At 53.6% G+C, this 23,038-nt stretch overlaps 1 protein-coding gene across 3 annotated transcripts in view; it reads left to right on the top strand.

The window, feature by feature from the left end:
* Positions 1-23,038, top strand: part of ATF7 (activating transcription factor 7) — a 60,440-nt gene that overhangs the window by 10,913 nt on the left and 26,489 nt on the right. For all 3 annotated transcript variants that reach the window (XM_017838789.1, XM_017838788.1, XM_017838787.1), the window contains exon 2: positions 6,235-6,303. In XM_017838789.1, the coding sequence (XP_017694278.1) occupies positions 6,256-6,303 (48 nt within the window). In that variant the 5' untranslated portion in view covers positions 6,235-6,255. The remainder of the gene's footprint in view (positions 1-6,234; positions 6,304-23,038) is intronic.

The following is a 23,038-nucleotide window of genomic DNA, read 5'->3' as shown; positions in this document are numbered from 1 at the left end:
TTTCTTCTCCAGTTCTGCCTTTGCTTCCACTGTCAGTTCTCCTGACAGCTGTAGTTCAGCTGTAGTTCTCCTACTAAGTCCCAGCCCTCCCTGGATCCTCTGCCCTTCTGGAGGACTCTTTGCCCTATTTAACAGCCCGGGAGGATTGCAAACAGGTTTGTGGTGCTGCCTGTTGGTAGAGACACCTCACCTTCAGCTGCACCTTTGCTTGGACTTGTTCCTGCAGGCCCGAGGGCGATGGGGTTTGTGACTGTGCAGGGAGCTTTTTGTTTTGGAGAGTAAAGCAGCTGTAATCCCTGTGCAGTGTGTGTCCTGCAGGGATACAGGCACTGAACCTGGCTTTCCTCTCATTGCCCATCTCAGGTAACTCCCTCTACCTGGAGCCCCTGTTGGACCCTTTTTGGGGTGCTGGGTGTGGAGTCAGCACCAATCCCAGCACAGGCACCAGCAGTTATTTACCTTGTGTGGGATTTGATCCCCATTCACTTAAGAGTTGGGCTCAATGATCCCTGTGGGTCCCTTCCAACTGGGAATGTTCTGTGATTCTGTGTGTCTGCCTTTCCTCCCTCCCTGCTCCCAGCAGGACCAGAACTCTTGGCACACTTACAAAATCAGTGCTGAAATGGCCCAAATTGTCCCTTTTGCTCCAGCAGTGGTTTGCCCTTTTGGAGGCTGCAGGTGTGAGGGAGCAATGGGAGCCTGAGGCCTTTGCTGGAACCTGAACAAGAACTACAGGAACTCCTGCACAGGGAGGTTTGGTGGTCCCTGCCAGTGCCTGCTCCCCTCCTGGAAGCTCACAGCCCTTCACTGCACCTTTCCCTAGGGACAACCTTGCTCTTGATGTCCCTCTCTCCAGCAGTTTTCTTTCTTCTGACTCATTTTGCAGCTCATTCCTCACTCAGGTGAGGAATCTTAGCAGAGAGACTCTGTCAGCTGAACGTGCAACGTGCTTTTGTGTCTCTTCTGTTTAAGCCTATTTTTAGGAGGTTGCTCTGCAGCTCTTCTGGTTTTGTTTCATAGCTGGTGCAACCCCCAGCTTTAATTTTGTGGTCATATTAATGTAAAGTTTATCCTCATGATTTATGGGCATAAGCCATAAATGTGCTTGTACTGGTATAGGAGTGAGGGATCTGTGATGGAGGGGGATCTGTATTGGGAAGAGATCCGTGCTGGGAGGGATCTGTGTTGGGAGGGATCCGTTCTGGGGAGGGATCCACATTGGGAGAGATCCCTGCTGGGGAGGAATCTGTGCTGGGAGGGATCTGTGCTGGCAGCCTCAACACAGAACAGTGTTTGTCTCCTCCCACATGTTGGGATCTGGAGCATTTCAGCTCGTCCTGCAAAGCCCAGATGCAAGTGTTGGGCATGAACATTCCTGCAATGACAAGTCACATGCAAGGACAACAATAGAGCCTTATTTTTAGAGCATTTTTCAGCCCAGCTCTATCCCCAACGTTCAGCAGAATGAACGAGCCGGGAGCTTCTTCCGTCTTCATGCTGAGGTTTAAGGAAAAGGGTTTGTTTTGAGGGGCCAGTCACTCGTGACTTTGGCAAACCAGAAGAGACATGATTCAAGATTTACAAATCCTGGCTTGAGGCTGCTTCCAGCCTCAGCTACTTGTCAGGAATTCAGCTGGAACAGGTCCGGGGAAGCTTCACCAACACACAACCCATCCTGACACGTGCGAGTGCCCGGCTGTGGGGTGGCTGTGGTGAGGGCTGTGAGAAGAGCTGTGGGTGGCAGAGCTAAAGACAATTGTGAGTCTGACTGTGTCCCTTTCCTTGTCACCAGGCTGATGCCACCCAGAGCCACGGGCACACACTCCTCTGTAAAGCTCAGACAGTGCAATTAAAGGATGTGGAGCATCTTGGAGGAAAGGCTCCATAAGTGGGCTTTGGAAACGTCATCCCGCTTCTCCTGGCTCTTCCTAAGCTGTTTCCAAATTGAAGTTTTTCAAATGGGTTCCATGAGGTGCCAGCACGTGTCCTGGGGGACGTGCTGTTCAGGAAGGCTGGTCTTTGATTGCTGTTGTTGATGCATGTAATACGTCTAATTCCTTTTAAGGGACTTGGAATATTCCCCCCCGGTGTCTGTCTAGACCAGGATAACAGGCTCTGTTTTCTCTTAATGGGTTAGTTAACATGCTTTGGGACCACTTGGGTTTATGGACTGATGTACCATGGGGATGGCAGCATCTGGGCTGGCTTCAGTGTCTGCAGGAAGAATTAAACTTCGAAATAAGTGGGAATTGTGGTAATTGAGGTGAACAAAACCAGCTCATCCCAGCCCAGGGTCCCAGTTGGGTGGTTCGTGATGAATAGAGGCTCTGATGGGCAGCAAGTGAATTGCTGAGAGGGAAAGGGAAGGTTCTGGCTTTCACTGGGTACCTGCAGTCTCTTCCCTCTCCAGCTCTTACCCTGAGAACCTGTTTAGGTGGGTAAAATATGTATTTTAATTTTAGAGGTGACATCATCCTGTCACTGGACACACTTGGGCGTTGCTTGTAACCTTGTCCAGAACTTCACCCCTGGGCTTGTGGTTCATGGCCAAGGTCAGTGTTACACTAACAAACACCTTTTGTTAGTGTTTGATGCTCCTGCCACTTGATGCCCTTATCCAGGGTGCAGCAGGGGATTGGGATGGAGGTGATGGAAGGGGATGTGAGGGGTGGCCGTGTCCTGGGGGATCTGAGGGGCTGACGGTCTGGTTTGGGTGAAAATGCTTCTCCAGCTCCCCTGAGCCAGCAGCTGCCTCTCAGGTGTGTCTGACTGAGCTCTGGAGTGCTCAGTAATCTGCATTTCTTCCTCCCCTCGCTGTGTCCAACATGCTAAAAATCATCAAAACAGTGAAATACTGTCCCGTGGCTGCCGGAAGAGGGATGGGAATGTGCTCCCAGTATCCAATCAGCTCCTCGTTCTGCCTCTTCTTAAGGACAGAATTTATTGAAGCAATTTATCCTGACTAAATGTGACATAAATCTGAGCACATGTATGTACATACCAGTCATATTCTGCAGTGAACGAGCAGCTAAATCTTGCCTTAAGGAATGAGCAAATCCTGCTGACACTTTGCAAGCTCAAGGAAACGGAGGCTTTTGCAGTGTGTTGGCCCAGTTTTTTTGTCCTGCTCTGGGCAGCTGATGTGCCATCGGCTCTGGGATGGTTTTCCTGTGCTGTCAGAGCCCTGGGGTTGGCAGCTGATCCTGGTCCTTTAATTTCTCTGAGAGGTTTTACGGAAGCACAGATCCGAGGCAGAGAGACCCCGCAGTTCTTGGTGCTGGCGGCGAGGACGGATCTCTGACCTGTGTTAATTAAAAAAGCCCAGCTTGGCTGCCCTGTGAAGTCAGCATCTCCCTCCAGCACAGCTCTGCTCACGTTTAACACCAAGATCTGTTTGTTGATGGAATAAACACATCCCCAGCCTCATCCCACACAGCCCAGCTTAACCGTAGGAGGGTGATTTAAAGACTCTTGAGACACTTCCAGCACCAGCCTGGCTCTGGCAGTGAGGGGCATCACAGCTGCCCTTCGGTGCTGGGTGACTTTGCTGCTGTCCCAGTGCCACAGCTCTGAACTGGGGTGCTGGACTGGCAGAGAACCTCTGACTGCTGTGATTAATTGAGAACAAACTGTGCCTTTGTGGAGCAGCTCACCAGCATCCCTGGCCCTGAGGATGAGGAGTTTTGGGCTCCACATGGTCGAGCTTTGCATCCAGATGGACATGTGGCCATTCTGGGGCTGGGGGTTCAGGTGTGATAGAGCTGGGGTTTGGGTATGACAGCTTTGGGGTTCAGGTGTGATAGATCTGGGGTTTGGGTATGACAACTTTGGGGTTCAGGTACAACAGCTTTGGGGTTCAGGTACAACAGCTTTGGGGTTCAGGTGTGATGGCCCCAGACCTCAGGTGCAATAGGTCTGGAGTTCAGGGGTGATAGATCTGGGGTTCAGGTGTGATGGCTTTTGGGGTTCAGGTACAACAGCTTTGGATGTGTGATAGCTGTGGGGTTCACATATGATGGCTCTGGACCTCGAGTGCAGGTGACCAAGGTGTTCAATCCCTCTGTGCTTCTCCTCTTTGCAATGTCAGGGAGCTGATCTGAGCCGTGGTTTGGTGTCACAGGAGAGGGTTTGACTTCTTCATCCCTCCCTGCCAGAGGCTCCTTCTGCCTGTTCAGACTTCCCAAGGAAGCCTGGGTGTCTCCGTGCCTTGGGAGCAGGTCATGACAGGGCTCATGTGTCCGCTGTTGGGACACAGCAGATGTGTGAGAGGCAGCTGCTCCGGGGCCCAGGGAGATTCCTCTGGGAGGAGGATCAGGTGGCTGCGGATGGAGGGGGGATCCCTGTCTCCTTAGCAGCACTTTGGATTCTGGAGTTCCCAGTTTGGAGCTTGGGTAGAAGTTCAGAAGGGTGATATGAAGAGTCCCGTCCGTAACGTGTCCCCAGTCAGGCTCGTTTTGGTGTCACCTCAAGGCTCGCCTTGGGCGGGATTTGCCCTTCCTGCTGAAGGTGCTGCCATCCCCTGCCAGGCCACCCCCAGCTCTGCCAGCCCTGTGTCACTTCTGGGGGCTGCTCTGAGGTGGGTGGATGCTCCTGGGCCATTTGGTTGCCTTTGTTATCCCTGTCCTGGGCCGGGCAGCGGTTTGGCTGCCAGCCCGTCCCATTTCTGACAGGGACATTTATCCTTTCTGAGTCCTGTTTGCACAGACCCTGGAGTTTGGCTTAATAAATCCAGACACAGCCCGGTGCTGTGGATGCCTCTCTCCTGTTTTTCTGGGAGAAGAGCTGGCAGCTCCTCTCTCATCACACTTCGGTTGTTGTCGCTGCGGGCGAGGGGAGGGAATTCACCCCCTCGAGCCCGTGTAGCTGCTGACTGTCCCAGCAATAGAAAAATAACCTATTTTTTTTTTCATATTAAGCAATAATTGATTCCTGTGCCTTTTCACCGAGAGCAGAAGGGGCTGTTTCTGCAGCACATGCTCCCCCTCCGCTGCTGAGCCGCATTCTTGGAGCACTTTCTCACAGAGCTCCTAAAAATACCAACCCTCCCTCCCCACCCTGGTGTGGGTGCTCAGGGCTGGAAGTGCAGAACCTTCCCCCCAGAGCCCATGGCTGGGCTCTGGGTCCCTCCCCAGCTGAGCCAAGCGCCCAACTTGGAGCAGGAGATGCTGGAAGCAACACAAGCAGCCCAAGCGTGTTCCCACAGCAACCCCCCGAAGGGAGAGCATTTGCTTTATTACAGCTTTTTAAAATCCTCCTATAAAAATATCAGTGGGTGGAGGGGACCGTTATTTCTTGAATTTGAGGTGGTGGGGGGGGTTACTTTATTTACTCTTATTTTTTATTAATAAGAATAGCTTCACTTGTAGCATAATAGGGCTGAGTGTTTTGTTATCCTTGGCTGTAATCCGTGATAAACTACCCCTGCCATCAGCCTTGTAGTTTACCCACTGGGGAGCCAGATTATTGCCTTGTAAAACGGAGCACCACTCCTATAATCCCTTAATTAATTAAATGACAAATTTTAGTTCTCTCCCATTGAAAATATAACTGGTACAGAGAGAGGACTTGGATTTATTTGATCGCTGCTTGCTTGCACTTTGTTTTCCTGGAGATTGTCACTGTCTTTCCTTGTGTGTCTGTGTGGGGGGGAGATTCTTGGGCTGGTCCTATGCAGAGCCAGGAGTTGGACTTGATGATCCTTGTGGGTCCTTTCCAGCCCAGGATATTCCATGATTCCACTTTTCTGTATGTGCAGGGGATTCTTGGGTTTATCCTGGGCAGGGCCAGGAGCTGGACTCGATGATCCATGTGGGTCCCTTCCAGCTCAAGATATTCCACAATTCCATGATACTGTAAATACTAAGGGAGGGTCTGGTGCTAAGGGGTCTTTGCTGCACTGGGTGGTCTTTCACAAGGGTTGAGCGTTGTCCCCATCTTGCAGGAGGTGACACCGAGCTGCCGAAGGTCCCTCGATCCTCTGGGCCTTGAGTTGGAAGCTCCCGCACCTTTCCAGGCCTACCCTGTCCCACTTCCCTTCCTCCATGAAAAAAATCACCTCCCAAGCTTTATTTAAAACTCGGCTTGGATTAATTCCCCTCCGCGGGTTGTGTCGGGGGCACGGGGACCCTCCTCCCCTGATTAACGGCAGCGCGGCAAAGGGCAGCCTCTGCTCTCCGTGTTGGCGGGTTTTTTTGGAGCTTATTTAACAATTTCCCCTTCTCTCCTCTTCCCCAGCTCAGCTCGGCCGTGTGAAATATGGGCGACGACAGGCCGTTCGTGTGCGGTGCCCCGGGCTGCGGACAGGTACGGATCCGGGCGGCTTTATGGGAGCGCCGTGAATCAAAGTGGCTGTTTTATCGCGGAGCCAAAGCGCTTAAAGCCGCTGCTTTACGCGATCCCGGGAGGTAATCAGATCCCGGGATTTGCAGGGTGTAAATCCCCGTTACGAGCGGCCCGGGCGCTCAGAGGGGGGCTCCTGGTTGTGCTGCTGGTGTTTGCCACGAGCCCCCCGGGGCATCTCGCTGAGTTCCCCCCTGGAATTCAGTGCTCCTGCTAAGGCTGCTCCTCCTCTCCCAGAGGACAGACCCGCTCCCCCCCTCCCCGGGGTGAGGTGGCTCTAGAGCCCGTCCCGTGGAGCAGCTGGGAATGTGACAGGTGATGGTCTGTGTTAGGTGAGCCCCAAACTGCTGTGGCTATTTTGGGATGGCTTTTCTTGCCATCCCATTGTGAGTTTCTGCTCCCTGGAGCTGTCGCTGCCTTTCCCGGGACGAGGGATCTGAACAAGGCACATCCCCTTCTGATCACCTGCCTGGGTGGGCACCTTCCCATCCTGTTTTCCTTGGGTTTGCAGGGAAACTGGTGCTGAGCTTGAGGTCTCTCACACACCCCGATATTGGGAGGAACGGGAGGATCATGCAATTCCTGCTGGGGCTGATTTAGTGGGAGCTCTTGGAAACTGGGGCTGCTGTGGAAGTGCAGCCCCGTGCAGAGCCCAGGGAGATTTGTGTCTGTCTTTCCTGAAGCATTAGAACCTCAAAATGCCTTTTGTAGGGGAAGGAGAAGGGGGGGGAATTGTGCCTTTGAATTAGATATTAAGTGATGTGCTCACTCTGGTTTTCCTGGCTGCAGCCACTGGGTGTTGGGTTGCCAAATTGGGATGTCTGGGATGGTTTTGGGAGCGATAACCAATCTCAGGGTACCCCCCTGTGTGTGTGTGTCCCCAGTTCTTCAATTCATTTAGTACCTTAATGCCTCCTGTGGGTCTCCCAATTGAAATTAGAGATAATTCTGCGTCCCCAGGGCACCTCCTCTGAGGCTGAGTGTGGGTTCTCTGATGCTGTTTGTTTTTATAGCACAAAAAATGGGTCAAAAACCTCATCTGGTAACTGCTGGGGACTGGGGCTCTTTGAAAACACACAGATAAGGCTTCCCAGCTTTCTGGTCCTTCTGGCACGAGCCCCATCCGGAACCTTCTCTGCCCACTTGCAGGTGATCTTCCTCCTTTTGCCTTTTTTTTTTTTTTTTTTTTTTTGTAGGCTGCTTTTTATCTGAAACTTCTTTGCCTGTGAAATTGTGCAAGTCATTTATAAAATGTATTAGCTGTGTTTGAGCACTTAATGGTGTGAGCACTTCAATCATACAGCCTTAAAATCGGATTCAAACAAGCAATTAAGGCAAACAACAATGTATTTAAATTTAATCTCCCACAATCTCCCACAAATGACATATAAAGGTGGTTGCTTCCTCCTTTCGCTGTTCCAGCCTGCTGCTTATGGGTAATTCTGACAATTCTTCATGTTAATATGGAAATGTTGGAATCCGGGTAATTCATACCGGGATGATTCATGGTGATCCAGCCTGACCTCGTGCACAGTTTCCTAGAACGTCCTTCAATGCCTGTTCAAACCAGAGCAGGTATTAAATGTGATGATCCAAGCTTGATGTAAAATATTTCCAGCGATGGAAAATTCGCCACAGCCCTCGGTTAAGTTGCTCTAATAGTTAATTGCTTTTGCTGGGAGGGAAAACTGATGCCTTATTTCCAGTCTGAACCTGTTCGGCTGCAGCATCCGGGCTGGGGATGGAGTTGATGTTTGTTTGTTGGGCAGAAGATCCTCCCTGTGGAATTCCAGGTGTTGGTAGGTGTTTGCTGGCTGATGGGTCATCCCTTAACTAAACCCAGGGTGCTCTGAGCCTTTCTCTCGAAGTCCTGGTGTCTTACCTGCATTTTTTTGTCCTCAGTCCTGTACCTCAGCCCCACGTTGAAGGTTTTTAGAGAATCACAGAATATTTTGAGTTGGAAGGGACCCACAAGGATCTTCAAGTCCAGCTCTTCAGTGAATGGCCCCTCCAGAGATTGGAACCAAGACCTTGGCATTATTAGCACCAGGCTCTAACCAGCTGAGCCCAGCTCAGGGTTTAAGGAGAGCTGGAGGAGCCCAGTGGGATCCTGGAGCTGTGCACACCATCACAGATCAGCTAAAGCTCATTCTGGCTGAGCTGAGCTTCCTGGGCCAACAGAATAAAGTGGGATCATTGGGATGAGCTGGGCAGGGCAGCAGAGTTGGGAGTTTGGAGGATAAATGTGGGTTTGGAGCTGGGGGCTGAAGCTGCCGCAGGGCTCAGGGACGGGGGCCACACTGGTCCCCCAGCAGCTTGTGCTGCTTTCTGGCACTGACCCCTGACCCTGGACAAGCCACTGGGGATCATCCCGTCAGGAATGGCTTCTCCCTGTGGACTCAGGTTAATGTGGAGCCTTGGAAGGGTCAGAGGGGGCTGCAGCTCTCTCAGTTCTTTCCCTCCCCTCCACGGATGGAGACATTTGTCTTCAAACACAGGGGACAAAAAGGGACATTCAGGTCCATGTGAGCCACCAGCAGAACATCCCAACCTTCCCAGTGGAGTCTGTAGGATCCAGAGCTTTGAGCTTTTGGGAAGGTAATCCCATTTTCCTCACCCAGGCACTTGGGCAGGCCCAAGCAGGACCGTGGTACTGGGAAGCATTTCCCACCCCAAACCAGGCTCTGGGGAGGAGGGAGACTTCCAGCAAGGATTCATTCAGCCTCTTCTTCTGTTCTCTCGAGAACTTTGGGTGCGTTTTGCTTTGGAAAAGCCATTGGAATGGGAGGGTGTCAGTGGCTGTTGAGCCTCTCGGTGTTGTCCAGGTCAGCATTTTTGGGATGACTCCTGGCCAGGTCCTTCCACGCTTGGTTCCTTTCAGTTCTGAACCTTTGATCCCATGCCCAGTCCATTGGGCACAGGAAGAGGAGAGGGGAGAGCTGAGCCAAACAGATCTGAAGCCAGTGGTGATTCCCCCCTTTGGTGTAAAGGAAAAAAGAAATTGTGTTAATCTTTGAACCATCAGCTGCTTCATTCCCTCTGTAGCTGGTACAGCCCCAGCTTTTATGCCTTATGCCCTTTTTTCCTCCTTTTCCTTCCCTGTTTCCACGTGGAAAAAAGGCTGCAAAGCCCTTCAGGGCAGCAAGGAGGGGGAAGAGGGAATGGCCACCAAAAATAGCCGAGCAGATCTCGCCGTGCCGGGGGGTGCAGTGGGCTGTAAACATGTTTGGGTTGCCAGGGCTGCAGTGGGGGTTATTTTGGGATTCTCCCGGCAGTCCCTTCCCAGCAGCGGGCCCGTGGTGGCACAGCTGACTCCGACTGCGCCGCAGATGCTGCCGTTAAAACACATTCCTCCCAAGGTCGTGTGGCTGGTTCCTTCCCAAGCAGGACAGGTGGCACATTTTCCCCTTCCCCAGCTCTCCGGGCAGAGGGAGTGGAGCTGTTCCCCAGCAGGGACGTGCCCCCCCCAGGAGCTGGAGCAGGGCCCTGCCTCTGGAATGCCTGTGGAAGGCGGAGAGTGATGCCTGGAGTCACTGAATCTGTTCAGGGAAATGAATCCGGGGTGGTGTGTGCTGCTAATCACTGTTAAAGTCTCCTAATCCCCTTCCAAGGGCTCGGATGGTGAGAGGCTCCAGCACAGCCGAGGGCTCGGGAGAACTTGGGTGTTGCCGTCGGAGTTGGAAGGTGTTCCCAAGGTGTGTTCCCGAGGTCTGTGCAGTGGGACAGCTCCACCTCTTTAGAGCAAGGGAATGAAACCTTCACCCAGCTCCTGACAGCACCCAGCACACAGGTCTGGGACAAGGAGGGGCTCGGGGGGCTCCGGAGCTCGGGAACCGCAGGGAAGTTTTTCCGTGTCTGGCTCCATCTCCTCCCTTGGAAAACTGCATCAAACCCTCTGGGGGGCCCAGCAGCTGCCTGGGGCAGGTGAGCTGGCACTGAAATGCAGCTCAGGGATGGACGTGCCTCTGGCACCGTGCCTTCTGCTCCAGTCCTGGAGGCCTTGGGAGCACTGGATGCTCGAGGCTTTACAGAGCCTTGTGGAGGAATATCTTGATTAATTGAACTGTTTGTGCACTTCTGTTGCCAGAGCTAACAGAGGGGCCATAATATTGAATGTGTTCAACTGGGAGCACGACTTTCCCCAGCCCTTTCTTCCCCCCTCCACACCATTTCACTTTTATAAGTGAGACAAGTCATCGCTCCGGTCCTAATTCCAGAGCCCCAGTTATCCAGGCCATTTCCTCAGACAATCGTTTGCTTTTTAAACCCACCCTTAATTTACCAGTTTATTCCCCCTGAACCCCGTGCACGGAGGTGCTGCCCGTGCAGTGTCCAGGAAACGCCAAGCCCAGAACTTTCACGAGGCCAGAAAATGATTTTTCTTCTTTGTGGTTTATTGTATCCTCTTATCTTGTCATATAATAGAAATAATGTTTATGGCATCGAGGCCTCAGCATCACTTGGCATTTAACCAACCTCAAAAGCAGTTTATTGCTTTGTATACTCTGCTGCCATGACCATTATCCCTTAAATCTCTATTGCCCAGTAATATACGAGGCACCAAATGGCTCCTGCGATTGGGTGAGCGTGGGTCGGAGGCTGAGGTGTGTTTTGGAGCTTGTATAATGCAAACGAATATGGATTAGCCCTTTTATACGATGTGGAGAGGAAAAACCAACCCCTTCCTCTTCCCAAGCTCTCCCTGTCACCAGTCCAACTTTGGGGTGGCACCGTGTCCCCCGTTCCTTGGCCACTCTGGGATTCCCAGCTGTGGAACTGCACCGTGTCCCTGTTCCTCTGGGATGTCCAGCTGTGGGATTCCCAGCTGTGGAACTGCACCGTGTCCCTGTTCCTCTGGGATGTCCAGCTGTGGGATGTCCAGCTGTGATCAGCCTGAGCTGAGGCTTGTACTGGCCCATCTTCATCCCACTGAAAGGAAGGGACCAGCTCCACCAGGATGAGGAACAAGTCCTGTCCCTGGTTAAAGAGTCCACCCTGGGACAGGTGGGAGCAGATCAGATCTTCCAAGATGAGCTCCCGTGATGGAAAGAGGCAGGACAAGAGGGAAGCAGGAGTAGGCAGGTGTGGAGAGAGCCCAGAGGTGAGAGAGAGGAAGGGCCTGTGCCCTTTTGCCTTCCAACAAAGCATCTGTCCTTGGCTGTAATTCCAAAGGTTTGCTTTGCAGTGTCCTTCCCTCCTTCCAGTTATGGCCTAAAGCGAAACATTCCCAGTCTGGAAGCTGCCAGGAGCCACCTTGACTCCAGGGATGTCTCAGCCCAGCCAGAGCTCGCTGCCAGCCTGGCCCATGGGAGTGCAGGGGACGGATGTGTTTGGTCTGGAGATGAGAAAGAAACACTCCTTGGTTTAACAGCCTCCTCAGGCTCTGCCTCTGGAGGCTGGTCCCGAGGCTTAGGAAAGGAAGGCAGACAAACTGCCTAAGGAATTCAGGGAGTTAAAATCGAATCCTTAAAAACCTGCAGCCCAACTGGCTCCGGGCTGTTGGAGCAAACTGGAATTTAAATGGTTGTTGAGCAGAGTTGTGGCACCCTGGCCTCCAGCAGAAACTGTTCCTGCCCTGGCAGGAGGGGAAGTGGGACTGGCCTTGGACACAGGCACGGGGTGTTGTTCCTAAAGAATTCAGGCTCCTTCCAGCCCCTGGTTTGACGAGTGGGAGCCTTTGGAAATCTGAGCCTTATTATCCAGGAGAGTGGCTTCTGTGGAGCAGGGTGGACACGGAGCTGGATGGGGCTGGTGGCCGTGGCACAGCAGGAGCAGGACTTGGAGCTGCCCCTCCCAGGGTTATGGGCACGATCCACACACACCAGGTCTCAGCTCCAGGACCCCCCAGGCGACCCTGTCACCACACCCTGGGTCGGATGGCGCGGGCAGCAGCTCCCATCCATCCCCCTGCAGCCCTCCCAGCTGGCCCCAGGCAGTGCAGATCTTTCCTTCACGTGTCCCAGAGGGTCTCTCCCTGTTGGGGACGAGCTGTGGCCGATCCCCCCTGCCCTGCACCAGCTGAATGTTAACGTGAAAAATCGTGGGATTTAACGAGGGAGCGAGGATAAAATCCTCCTTTTTGTCGTGCTGGGGCACAGCTCCCCCTTGCCCGCACTTAACATGCGGAGGCACGTCGGAGTCGTGTCCCTACGGCACCCAGGTGGGTTGGGGAGCTGAGCCATAAAAACCAGTTTCTGTCCTGTTGTTTAAACCGAAGGAGGAAAATGCGAAGCTCCACGGTGAGGAATTCCTCCCGCACAGCCCGGCTCCGTCACAGCTGCAGCTTTTATTTGAAGCTGCCACAGCCGATATAAAATTCTGCAGAGAAACATCTCGCTTTAAAGAGCCTTCCATTATTTTCCAGGAATGCAGGTTTTCCAGAGTTAATTATTTATTTCAGCTGAAGGCCTGTACAGCTGCAGGACCTGCAGCACGTCGGGACAGAGTGGCAGATGCTGCACAAAGCTCCCAACGTTGAGGCCGGAATGGCTCCATGTGGAAGTAGGGTTGGCTCTAGGAACTCTTTAGTTGTTGGCAGCAAAAGGAGGGAATTAATTTGAGCTGTAACTCCTGTATTGTCAGCAGAGTGAAACGATCTCTCCCACCTCTCGCTGAAGGTATTTTTTGGAGGTGGGGAGGGGAAAGCTAATTTTGAATAATAATAAGCTTGAGAAGGCATCTGAAACCAGTAAACGTTTATTTTTTACACTCCTATAACTTAAAAACGGCCAAACCAATTTAAACCAAATTGGATAATAAAAAATATTGCTCCTAGGCTGAGCCCCTGTTTGCCAAGTTCCAGCCTAGAATGAATTTTTATGGCCAAATTATAAACCCCCTAGAAATGAAGGTTTAAAATGGAAATGTTGACAGACCTTTAACTACAAAAGCACTGTAATAGAACTTCTTTTTTTATAAAATGGCTGGTTTAAAATATAATTAAGACTTAAATATTATTTAATAGCAGCATTTCCTGTAAGTTAAAATCTTTATCATTCCTCTGGCTGGGATTCCTTGGCAGTTCTTGGAACGCCGGTGTTGCTCTGCAGTGGGAGCACGTGTGAACCACAGACCCTCGTCTGTCACATGGAGACGGGGCTGGACAGCTTTCCAAATTCCAAATAGGAGCCTGGATGCCAAAGGACCCGCCGGCCTCCACACGGATCCTGCGGCTCTGGAAGAAGCCGCCGCGTCCGCCTCTGCCAGACCCGGCTTTTAATGCCACACAGCGATGCTGGTGGTTCATTCCGTGCAGGAAAACATGTCTAATCCCCTCTGGCTGATTTGGTGCTAATGAGGAGCTGTGCTTCCCGAGGGATGGCTGTGTTGGTGTTCCCAGCACTTCCCGGGCACTTGGACAAGCTGGCGAGCGAGCGCTGGCCACTAGAGCCCGGGAGCCTCGTGCTGCAGAGTGTCCTTGCAGGAAAAGCAAAGGCTTTTCTGCTGCAGGGCCCTTGCTCAGGCTTCTCCCTGCTCTGCTCCCGAGGGCTGCATCCTAACCCTGTGTTAGAATTCCTCTTGTTTCTTGCTGTTCTTTCCCCCCCTTCCCTCCCTCCCCTGGAGGAAGGAGGTTACAAACAGCCCCGGGCGGTCACTGCTGTGCCTGGTGCAGCAGGACACATGGACAGGGAGCTGGTAGTTCCCTTTCCCTCTCCCTTTCCCTGCTGCTTTTCCTGCGTTCTGCTGTCCTGCAGGTGGAGAAGCTTCCTGGCTTTAACCCTGCTGCCTTGCCAGGGCAGCTGTGGGGACCAGGGATGCTGCAGCAGGATTCAGAAACCCGTGAGAGTGTCACCATAATTTCCTGGGGGATCTGTTTTATGTGGGTTGGGAATTTTTTAAATTTTTGTCAGGAAAGGGTGATGTGGTTTAACCTGGAAATTGGGAATGTGTGTAGGTGGAACTCTGTAATGTCCAAGGACACTTGGCTGTGCACACACTGCCCTTGTGGGAGCCACGGGAGCTGCCACGTGTGTGCAAGAGCAGCTTGTCCCTTCCACGCAGGGACAGCCAGGAGCTGTTCTTATTTACAGTGTTCTTCTGGATAACACCTAAATGTAACATTTGAAATAACATATTGTGAAAACCGAGCCTTGATTTGACGTCCTAACGCTTTTAAAGTGTTTGACCCAGCTCTGAGTTCTGCAGTACCACTGCCCATAGAAAACCTTAAAACATTTAAATCTGAAAAGCCTCCCCCCATCACCTCACAACAGCAGTCACAAAAATAAAAGCCAATTTGTAAATAAACAGCCACCCCTGCTGCTGTTCTGGGGTTGTTTTAAAGGGCATTGAAGCCCCGTTTATCCACAAAGGGTGGTTATGTGTATTTTAGACTCTTGCAGTGTCCCCCTGCGTGTGCCACGCTGGAATATGACTGGGAAAAGGCTTCTGGAAGCTGCAGTGGAGATGCTCACTAAGGCTCTGCTGGGTGTTTCACTGGAAACCTCCCAGAGCTGGTTGAGGAGATATCTGTGGGTTGGTTTTGTGTGTGTGAAGTAGCTGCTGCCTCGCACGAAGGGGTGGACCGTGCACGTAGAGGAGGTAAGTTCAGTTCCTCTCTAGTTGGAGTTTTCCCAGAAACATCAGGGCTGTGCCTCTGGCTCCTGCTCTGGTGCTGCAGTGAGGTTTGGCAGCAGCTTTTCCCTTTCTGCCCTGGTGAGGGACTGTTCTGGAACGAGCCCTCGGCGGGGTTTTGTGGCCGTTCCTGGTGCTGCAGCAGTTCCCGGGAAGAAATAGCCCCCCTGCATTTGAAGAAATCGCTGTGTTCTTTTCCCCTCTCGTCTCAGGGATGCTGTGCCGAGGCTGCAGAATCCCTAATCACACCTTAAAATATGCAGAGGCAGCTTTAATGCGGGTCGTGTCCCGGAGCAGCGGGCGGAGGCTGAGCTGTGCCGCAGAGCCGCGGCAGCCGCACTCCCCCGGCCCTTCCCCGGCACATCTGCTCCTTTTGGGGTGAAAAGGGAGGCTCTGGGGCAGGGACAGTGAACCCAACAGGTTCACCCAACAGTGAACCTGTTCCATGTGCAGTAGAAGAACCAGTAAGGGAGCCCATTGCCCTCTTGGAGCACCTCGTGTCCCAGAGGATTCTCCAGCCGGTCACAAATTGCGCCCGAAACACAGCGGGACGGAGGGTTCTGGTCTCCCAGAAGGGCCCCTCCTGCCAGCTCATGGGGCTCAGGGGGCTTCCTCAGGGCCCCTGCAAACATGGATTAACCTTCCTGGATTCAGGGAAGGGCGCTGAGCCACAGGCCATCGGGCCCCATTTCCAGGGAAGCTGGGCTGTGGAGCCATCTGCTCTCCGAGGGGGACTTGCAGACTCAGCAGCTATAAATATATAGAGAGAGGGACTGAATGCCAGGATGTGGCCCTATATAAACAGCCATATATGTGCATCTGCACGTGTGTTTGTATGGACAGGAGCTCCTGGCTGCAACCCCCCCGTGCTGGGCTGGCTGAGGAGCATCCCCTGCTCCGGGTGCAGGGGAGCAGCTCCAGCCCACTCCCCACACAGGGCTTGGCAGGTACCCCGGGATACACAGGCATTACTCAGGGCTTTACTCGGGGTTTACTGTTCCAAGGGAGCTGTTCTCCCTCCATGCACACTCACACCTGCAGTGCTGCTCCTTGTGCCGCTCACGTCGAGCCGGGGCGGGAGTTCCTCAGACTCCAACGGATTTCTAAGGATTTAAATTTGGGATTTCAGCCATATCCTCGCTGTTCCCAAACCGTGGGATGGTCTCCACTTTCTGCAGCAGCAGGGAATGAGGAGGGAAGGTTTCTCCTTTCTTGAGAACATGATCAGGGCTGCAAAAATACCCCCAGAGGAGCTTGACCGTGCGGTCGCAGGGAATAGTTTCTTCTGTTTTTGGTTCATGCCCACGGAGTTTCTGCTTTGAACAAACTGATCTGAACTGAGTCCTCACCTAGAGCTTGTGCTCTGTTCCAGAAATGCAAACTGTGTTGCCAGTTTGCTCAGAAACTGAGCTGGGCTCAGGTGTTGCCCTGAGATGGGACTGACCCAAAGGCCCGTGGCTGTGGGCTCAGGAGGAGCACAAAGCTGCTCCAAAGTGAACCTGGAGTCTGGTCATGGCTCTGAGCTGGACCTGGGCTAGGCTTGTCTTAGGAGCTGCAAAACCTGTGTGTCATCCCTCCCTGAAGCACCTGGAAATGGGGCTCTGGGTTTGGAGAGTTGGGAGGCTGCTTAGGAAGCGAGAGAGGGGTCTTAGGGTGCACCCAAAGGTGCTGCCAAATGCTCAGGGTTGAGTTTTCTTCCCTCTTTTGAGCTCTGGGTGTTCTCTTGGCCGTGTTAAAACCAGTATTTTGAAATCAAGGCTGTGTGGTTTTGAAGCCTCACTTGCTCCCCTGCCTGCTGCTCTGAGGCAATTATAAATCCTTTATGTTTTACTGCAAGAACAAATCACTTGTTCCTCAGAGCACAGCTTTGACAGAGGCCTCGTTATCGGTGTCATGAGTATCCCAGAATCAGTCAGAGCAGGGGTAAGGATGGAAATGAAAAGGTGCCTTAGTTTGCAGGATTTTCTGTAAACTCCTTATGTAAAATCCAGCCGAGTTGTCACTGAAGGACAAAAAATAAGCAGCGTGGGGGGGACTCTGCCTGGGACTTCATCCCTTTCCCCAGCAGCAGCAAGAAGGACCAGCAGGTTTCCCTTTGGCTCAGCCCTGCACAGAGATCTTTGGGACCCCCTCCCAGTGCTGTGGTGTTATTTCAGTACCCAAATAAACTGGGGGGTTTGTTTTCCTGAGCCCTGTTCGGGTCTCAGCCCCAGCCTGAGCTTTGCAGAGGCACCAGGAGGCAGCTCCACACGACTCTTGCAGCTGAAATCCTCCCTTTTTCTCCCAAGGATGCTTCGCCCCTCTGCGGCAGGCGCAGATCCATGCGCCTCTGCCAGCCCTGGTAGCAGGAATACTGGGAATACTGGTGATACTGGAGCACGGGCAAACAGGAGACACTGTGCCCTGAGTGCTTGGGGCGGCAGGGGAGAAGCCCCCCAGCACCTCGTTGCTGGAGAGCAGGGTAGAAAACCGCCTTTAAACCGTAATATCTGCATTTCTGGAGAGATGGGGGATTTTTAGTTGTAAGTTTTTTACGCTTTCGGGGGGTTTTTGGGCTCACACTCCCCCCCCCCCTCAGTCTGTGCTCCTTTGTGTGAGAACCTTCCTCGGGTCGGGTCTCGGGTCGAGCTGTTCAAGCTCCATAAATACAGTTCTTTAGCAGCTCCTGTGCCGCGGGAGGTTGGAGGGGCTGGATGGATGCTCCGGGCCGACTCCACGTTATCCTGCTGCCGGGCTGGGGGTGCTGCTGCACAAAGGACTGGGAGGGGGGGAAAAAAAGCACCTTTTGGGGTTTTTCTTGACTGTGCATAAAGAACAGGGCGCGGGGCCGAGCACAGACATCTCCCCCGTGTGTCCAGAACTCGCCCCTTCCCCGGGTTCGTGGTTCTGTCGGGTTGAATTTAGGCTAAAAAGCAGGCTCTGGGTGTGCTGCAGAAAAGCAAAACTCGGTGTAGGAGAGGCTGAGGTCGGCTCAGGCACATCCCGCCCCTCTCCAACCTCCTTAAATCCTGGGAGGAGAGCGTCGCATCGCCTGTGTGTTTAACACCTGCTTAAGCGCCGCCGCTTCCGAGCTCTTGGACCAGCTGTTGTGCTCGAGTGATTTTATTTTTTTTTTTTTTTAATATGCCGGATTAAAACAATAAAAACATTAAAAGTCCTAAAATTCCCCCCGGGAGTAAACATGTAGACAATAAAGAATTGTGTGAGTAGGGGCTGGGGTGGGGGAGCTTTGCAGCAGCGCACAACGAGCCGTAAACGGATCTCAGCAGCGAGCGCCGCTGAACAAAACCCCTTCAATCAGGGGAGGATCTTGAGTCGCCTTTGGGGCACTTACAGAGTTTTGGCTGCTTGACTTGGGGTTATTTATAAATGGTGAATGTCTGGCGTGGCTCTGGCTGTGTCGGGGGCTGGGTTTGGGCAGGGTTTGGGCAGGGATGTGGGTTCATGGGGGAGGGATGAGACAGACAGGGAGGGTTTTATGGTCACTAGAAGAATTGTCAGGAATTCAGAGCATCGTTCTTCGCTGCTCAAACCGCCTAAGTGTGGGCTGCGGGCGGGGGGTGAGCAGTTCCGAGTGCCCTGCAGTGGCGAGGATTTGGGAGGGAGCCCTTCCCAGTGCCCTTCCCGGTGCCCTTCCCGGTGCCCTTCCCAGTGCCCTGCAGTGCCGAGGATTCGGGAGGGAGCCCTTCCTGGTGCCCTTCCCGGTGCCCTTCCCAGTGCCCTGCAGCGCCAAGGACTCGCCTGTGAGCTCTCCCTGCACCACAGCTCTGGTGCAGCTCCCTTCTGCCTCTGCCCTTGTGAAAACCCGCTCGTTCCCCGCGCTGGGAATTCACCCGAGTTTGTGGCTCTGCAGCCGGGGGAAGCATTTCCTTCACACGGTTTTGGTGCTAAAACCAGTCTGTGCCTCTGCATTCGCTTGTCTCCCGTGTACGAGGCTTGGGCTGATGTTTGCTATAAACCCCCGACGTTTGTGAAGCTGCAGAAGAAAATTTAAATGCGTTTTGCTTCGACCGCCTGTGAGATTTTATTACCTGCAGCCAGAGACGTGGGTGGAAAAAATGGTTTAGACCCTAAAGGATGTGATTTTGGTGACCTTGGCTGCGTATTTCCACATCACTGAATCATCACCTCGCGGGGCTGGACTTTGGAGAATGTGGGGGAAGCTGCTGGGAAAGCGGCCGGGCTCCGGCTCCTCTGGTTTTCCTTGAACCTAAAGAGTTTGTCCTCTTGGTTTTATTAAGGGCTGCAGGTGGGAAGTGATGGGAAAGGGGTTGAATTAGCCAGGAGGTGAGTCCATGCAAAGAGCAGTTGGGAGGCTCCAGCCTCAGGGAGGCTTCTGCTGGGGATTGTGTGGGGTCAGTGGGTGCATGGACCACTCCGTGTTAATGTGCTCCTCGAGCCTGATCCTCGAACCTGAACCCTGGAGAAGGCTAAAACCTCCCAGCTCCTGGGATGGAAAAGAACAGGAGAAGGGAAAGGAGCCTTTCCCCCGTAAACCTGACCCCACTTGCTGGGAAAATTTGGCACCTTTTGAAAACCAGTGCAGTTTTCATGATTGCAGATTATTTGGGAGGGGGGAAAAGGGGATCCAGGAGCTCTCCCAGCACTCTGGCTGCAGGATGGAGTGAGGCAGAGAGCTGGGAGTCAAACCCCTCCGCAATAGTCTGCTCTGAGAAATCATAAATCTCCAGGGAGAAGAGGGTCACTGAGAACCTCATCAGGGTGGGAGCAGCAGCACGGCGTTAATGTGCCCATAAATCCACCTGTTCCGATAAAACAGGTGGCTCTTCCGAGAGGCAAAAAGAGGCAAATGCCTTTTTTTTCTGCTGCTGCCTATCTCCTTTTAAAAGCTTAATTACCGCAGTGCGCCGGCTCGGAAATATGGGAATCGGGTTTGCATCCACATGTGGGAAGCAGGGCCGGGGAAAGAGGAAAGGGCACTGCAGGTTGGCCAAAAATCTCCAGAGAAAGGTGTGGAGAGGCACAAAGGTGACTTTTCATGCACTGACTGAGGAGGTCATTGCTGGGAAACTGTTGGTGCTTTAAGGGCTCCTGGAAATGAAGGTGGTGGAGGGAGCTGCAGAAGGGGGTTAATCATGAGGGAAGTGGTCTGGGAGCTCCATAAATAGGGATGGATGGGGAGGGATGCCAGGGCAAGACTCATTCCACCCCCAGCCATGGGCAGGGACACCTTCCCCTATCTCAGGTTGCTCCCAGCCCCGTCCAACCTGGCCTTGGGCGCTTCCAGGGCTGGGGCATCCACAGCTTCCCTGGGCAGCCCAGACCCCTCCAATTTCTGTGGCTCATTTCCCAAATGCTCCAGTTGTTCTCAAGGATCCACAAATCTCAGTTTGCCTCCTGCGTTTTGACCCTCTCCCCCGTCAGTCTCCCACTGACCCCCTCACTAATTCCTTCTCCCTGTTTTTGGGCTGTGTGAGTGTGTTTAGGTTGTTCCCAGGCACCTCTGGATCCGTGTGTCCACACTTCCCTACAGCCTGTTCCCTCAATGCCACCATGAAAAGGGGACAACCCCCAAACCTCTGAGTCATTTGAATTCTGTTTGGATTTGACCTGCTGCCCTTCCCAGGCCGCTGCTGCTGCTGCTGGAGCTTCCCCAGGAGAGATCCATTCCCTTTTCCAGGCAATAAAACCATCAGCAGAGGCTCACACACCGTGAATGGATGGGCACATTCCCAATATTGCAATGAATTGAAGGAAATCACCATTCCAGGGCCTTAAAAACCTGAATGGGGCCTGTGGCATCCTCTGTGGAATTGTAGTGGTGGTTGAAGGTCAAGGCTGAGTCACGACGACTCTTCCAGCCACGGCACCTGGCACGGGAAGAACCCGTTTCCATTGGAGCTGACTTTTGTTTTAGGATCATTTTTCTGGTAGCCCTGAAACAATGGTGAGTAGAGAGGGTGGTGTGAAGCATCTTCCAAAGGGGACAGCCACCAGACCCCTCGGTGAGACCAAATTTAACCTCCCCTCCACCAGCCCTGGGGAATTCAGGTTGGAAATGGCTGTGAGGGGATTGGATTGGAGCTGTTGGGAGCAGAGTCTTGGGCTCTTCCTGGGATAAGTACAGAAAAGAGGTGCCACGTGGGCACAGCTGCTCCCCACAGCGCTGTCTGGGACCCATCCACATCCCTTATCCTGACACACTGCACTGGGGATCCCAAGATCCACGGCAAACATCCCAATCCAGGCTTTGGCTGCGTTCTGCCGGCTCGGACCGCTCGGTTTCCCTTTGCCTCCCCGGTTCAGGTCTCTGGTGGAGCATCCCCAGGCGCGGGGGCCGTGTGGGCTCCAGGGCTCTGCTGTCCCCCCGAGGGCTCCCACGGAGCACTGGGATGGGATGGACGGCCTGGCAGGGAGCGGGGAGCCGGAGCAGCTCATCCCGCCGCGCTGCCGGAGCCGCACGTGCTCCGGCACCTGCTGCCAAAGCCTCTCCTCGCCGTGCGGCACTGGCGGCCTTGGCCACCGTCCAGAGGCATTTTCAGCTCCTGGTGCAGCCTCCCAGAGCATGGATCCGCAGCCCCGCCGGCAAATTAATCGGCTGCAGTTCGCATTTAATTATTTTTACACATCCATTCCTGTTTCTCGGCTGTGCAGGGGACGGAGTTTCCTGTTATTCTTTTCTCTGCACTCTATAAATCCTCCTCGCGCGAGGAGCTCGCCGCCGGTGCCGTTTGTTTGCCGGGGAAAGAGGCTTTGGAAAAAGCTCCTGGGTTGTTCCTTGGGGAGCTGTTGGGTGTTCAGGGCAGGAGGGTGGCAGTGGGTGAGCAGCAGAGGCTGCAGGGGATGGCAGGACCCCGTTGGGTTTCTGTGGAACAGCTGAAAGCCTGGGGGGGATTTTATTTTATTTTTTCTCCTTTTTACCCTTTCTTCTCTACCAGCAGCCCCAAGGGGCTCAGGATTCTCTCTCCACATGGCACGAGGGCAGGGCCCCCCAAAAACCCATCAGCAGCTGCATAATTCACCCTTTTCCTCCCACAATACTGCAGATAATTCCCAAACTGCTCGGCCCGGCCATGGGGCAGGGCAGGAATTCCACTCAGCCTCAGCTCCCTGCCCCTTCTCCCTGCTCCCTATTCCCAACCTCATGTGCTGGGAAGAGATGCCGAGCTCCCAATGAATCACTGGCACTTGAAATACGGGCAGGGAAAGGCGGCTGTAATTGCCTTTGTTAATGGATTTGATTCTTTCTGCAGTGCTGCTCGCACGGCTCCGGTGCTGCGCCCGGGCGCTCCCGCTCCGAACGCCCCCGTGAAGGATGGAGCCTTTTCCCTTTTTATTGGCTCTGTCTGGTGGGTAAGGGGAGGATTGATGGCTCGCCCAAGGTCACACTGAAAAGCTGTGGCGCTGCTGGGATTCGAGCCGGGGATGTAATAATGATTCACATCCACAGCGCAGCGATCGGGGGGTTCCCAGGGGGCCGGCGCGGATCCGCCGGCACAGGCTGTGGAGCCGCTGACGCTCCGCGGCTCCACCCCCTCGCTCACCCCGTTAATTACCACTGGGCCTCTCCCCTTAACTCCTGTGGCAGCGGTAATTAATACATGGATTTTAATCACCTTCACTCGGATCGAAACGGGGCTAAAAATGCTCCACCGTGTGGAAGTCGATAACCGGTGCATTCCCAGGATCCAGCGCGCCGCAGGCTTTGTGCCGCTGCAGCTCCCCGTGGCTCTGGGCTGGGGGGATCTGCTCCGGTGGGATGGAGCTGCCGAGAGCAGAGGGGCCCCATGGGGTGTCCATCCCTCATGGGGTGTCCATCCCTGATGGGATGGAGCAGCTGATGGCTGCGGATGGAGAGCTTGGGAGAGCGGAACTCCGAGGGGTGTCCGTCCCCCTGGAGCAGAGCAGGAGGGTGTCAGTGTCTTAGAAAAATCCTCCCTGCTCTGCGGATGGAGAGCTTGGGAGAGCGGAACTCCGAGGGGTGTCCGTCCCCCTGGAGCAGAGCAGGAGGGTGTCAGTGTCTTAGAAAAATCCTCCCTGCTCTCATGAAGTGGAGATTTAGGAGCCTGATCTTCTCATCTTAGGTTTGCATCCCAAGGTTTGGGCTGTGATTCCAACCCCGGGGTGTGTGGGGGGGGTTGGGATGTGATTCCAGCCCTCGGGG

Source organism: Lepidothrix coronata, unplaced genomic scaffold (assembly GCF_001604755.1).
Source record: "Lepidothrix coronata isolate B3197 unplaced genomic scaffold, Lepidothrix_coronata-1.0 Scaffold358, whole genome shotgun sequence".
Classification (NCBI taxonomy): Eukaryota; Metazoa; Chordata; class Aves; order Passeriformes; family Pipridae; genus Lepidothrix; species Lepidothrix coronata.
Note: the sequence above shows the minus strand (reverse complement) of the source record. Positions and strands in the feature narration are given on the sequence as shown.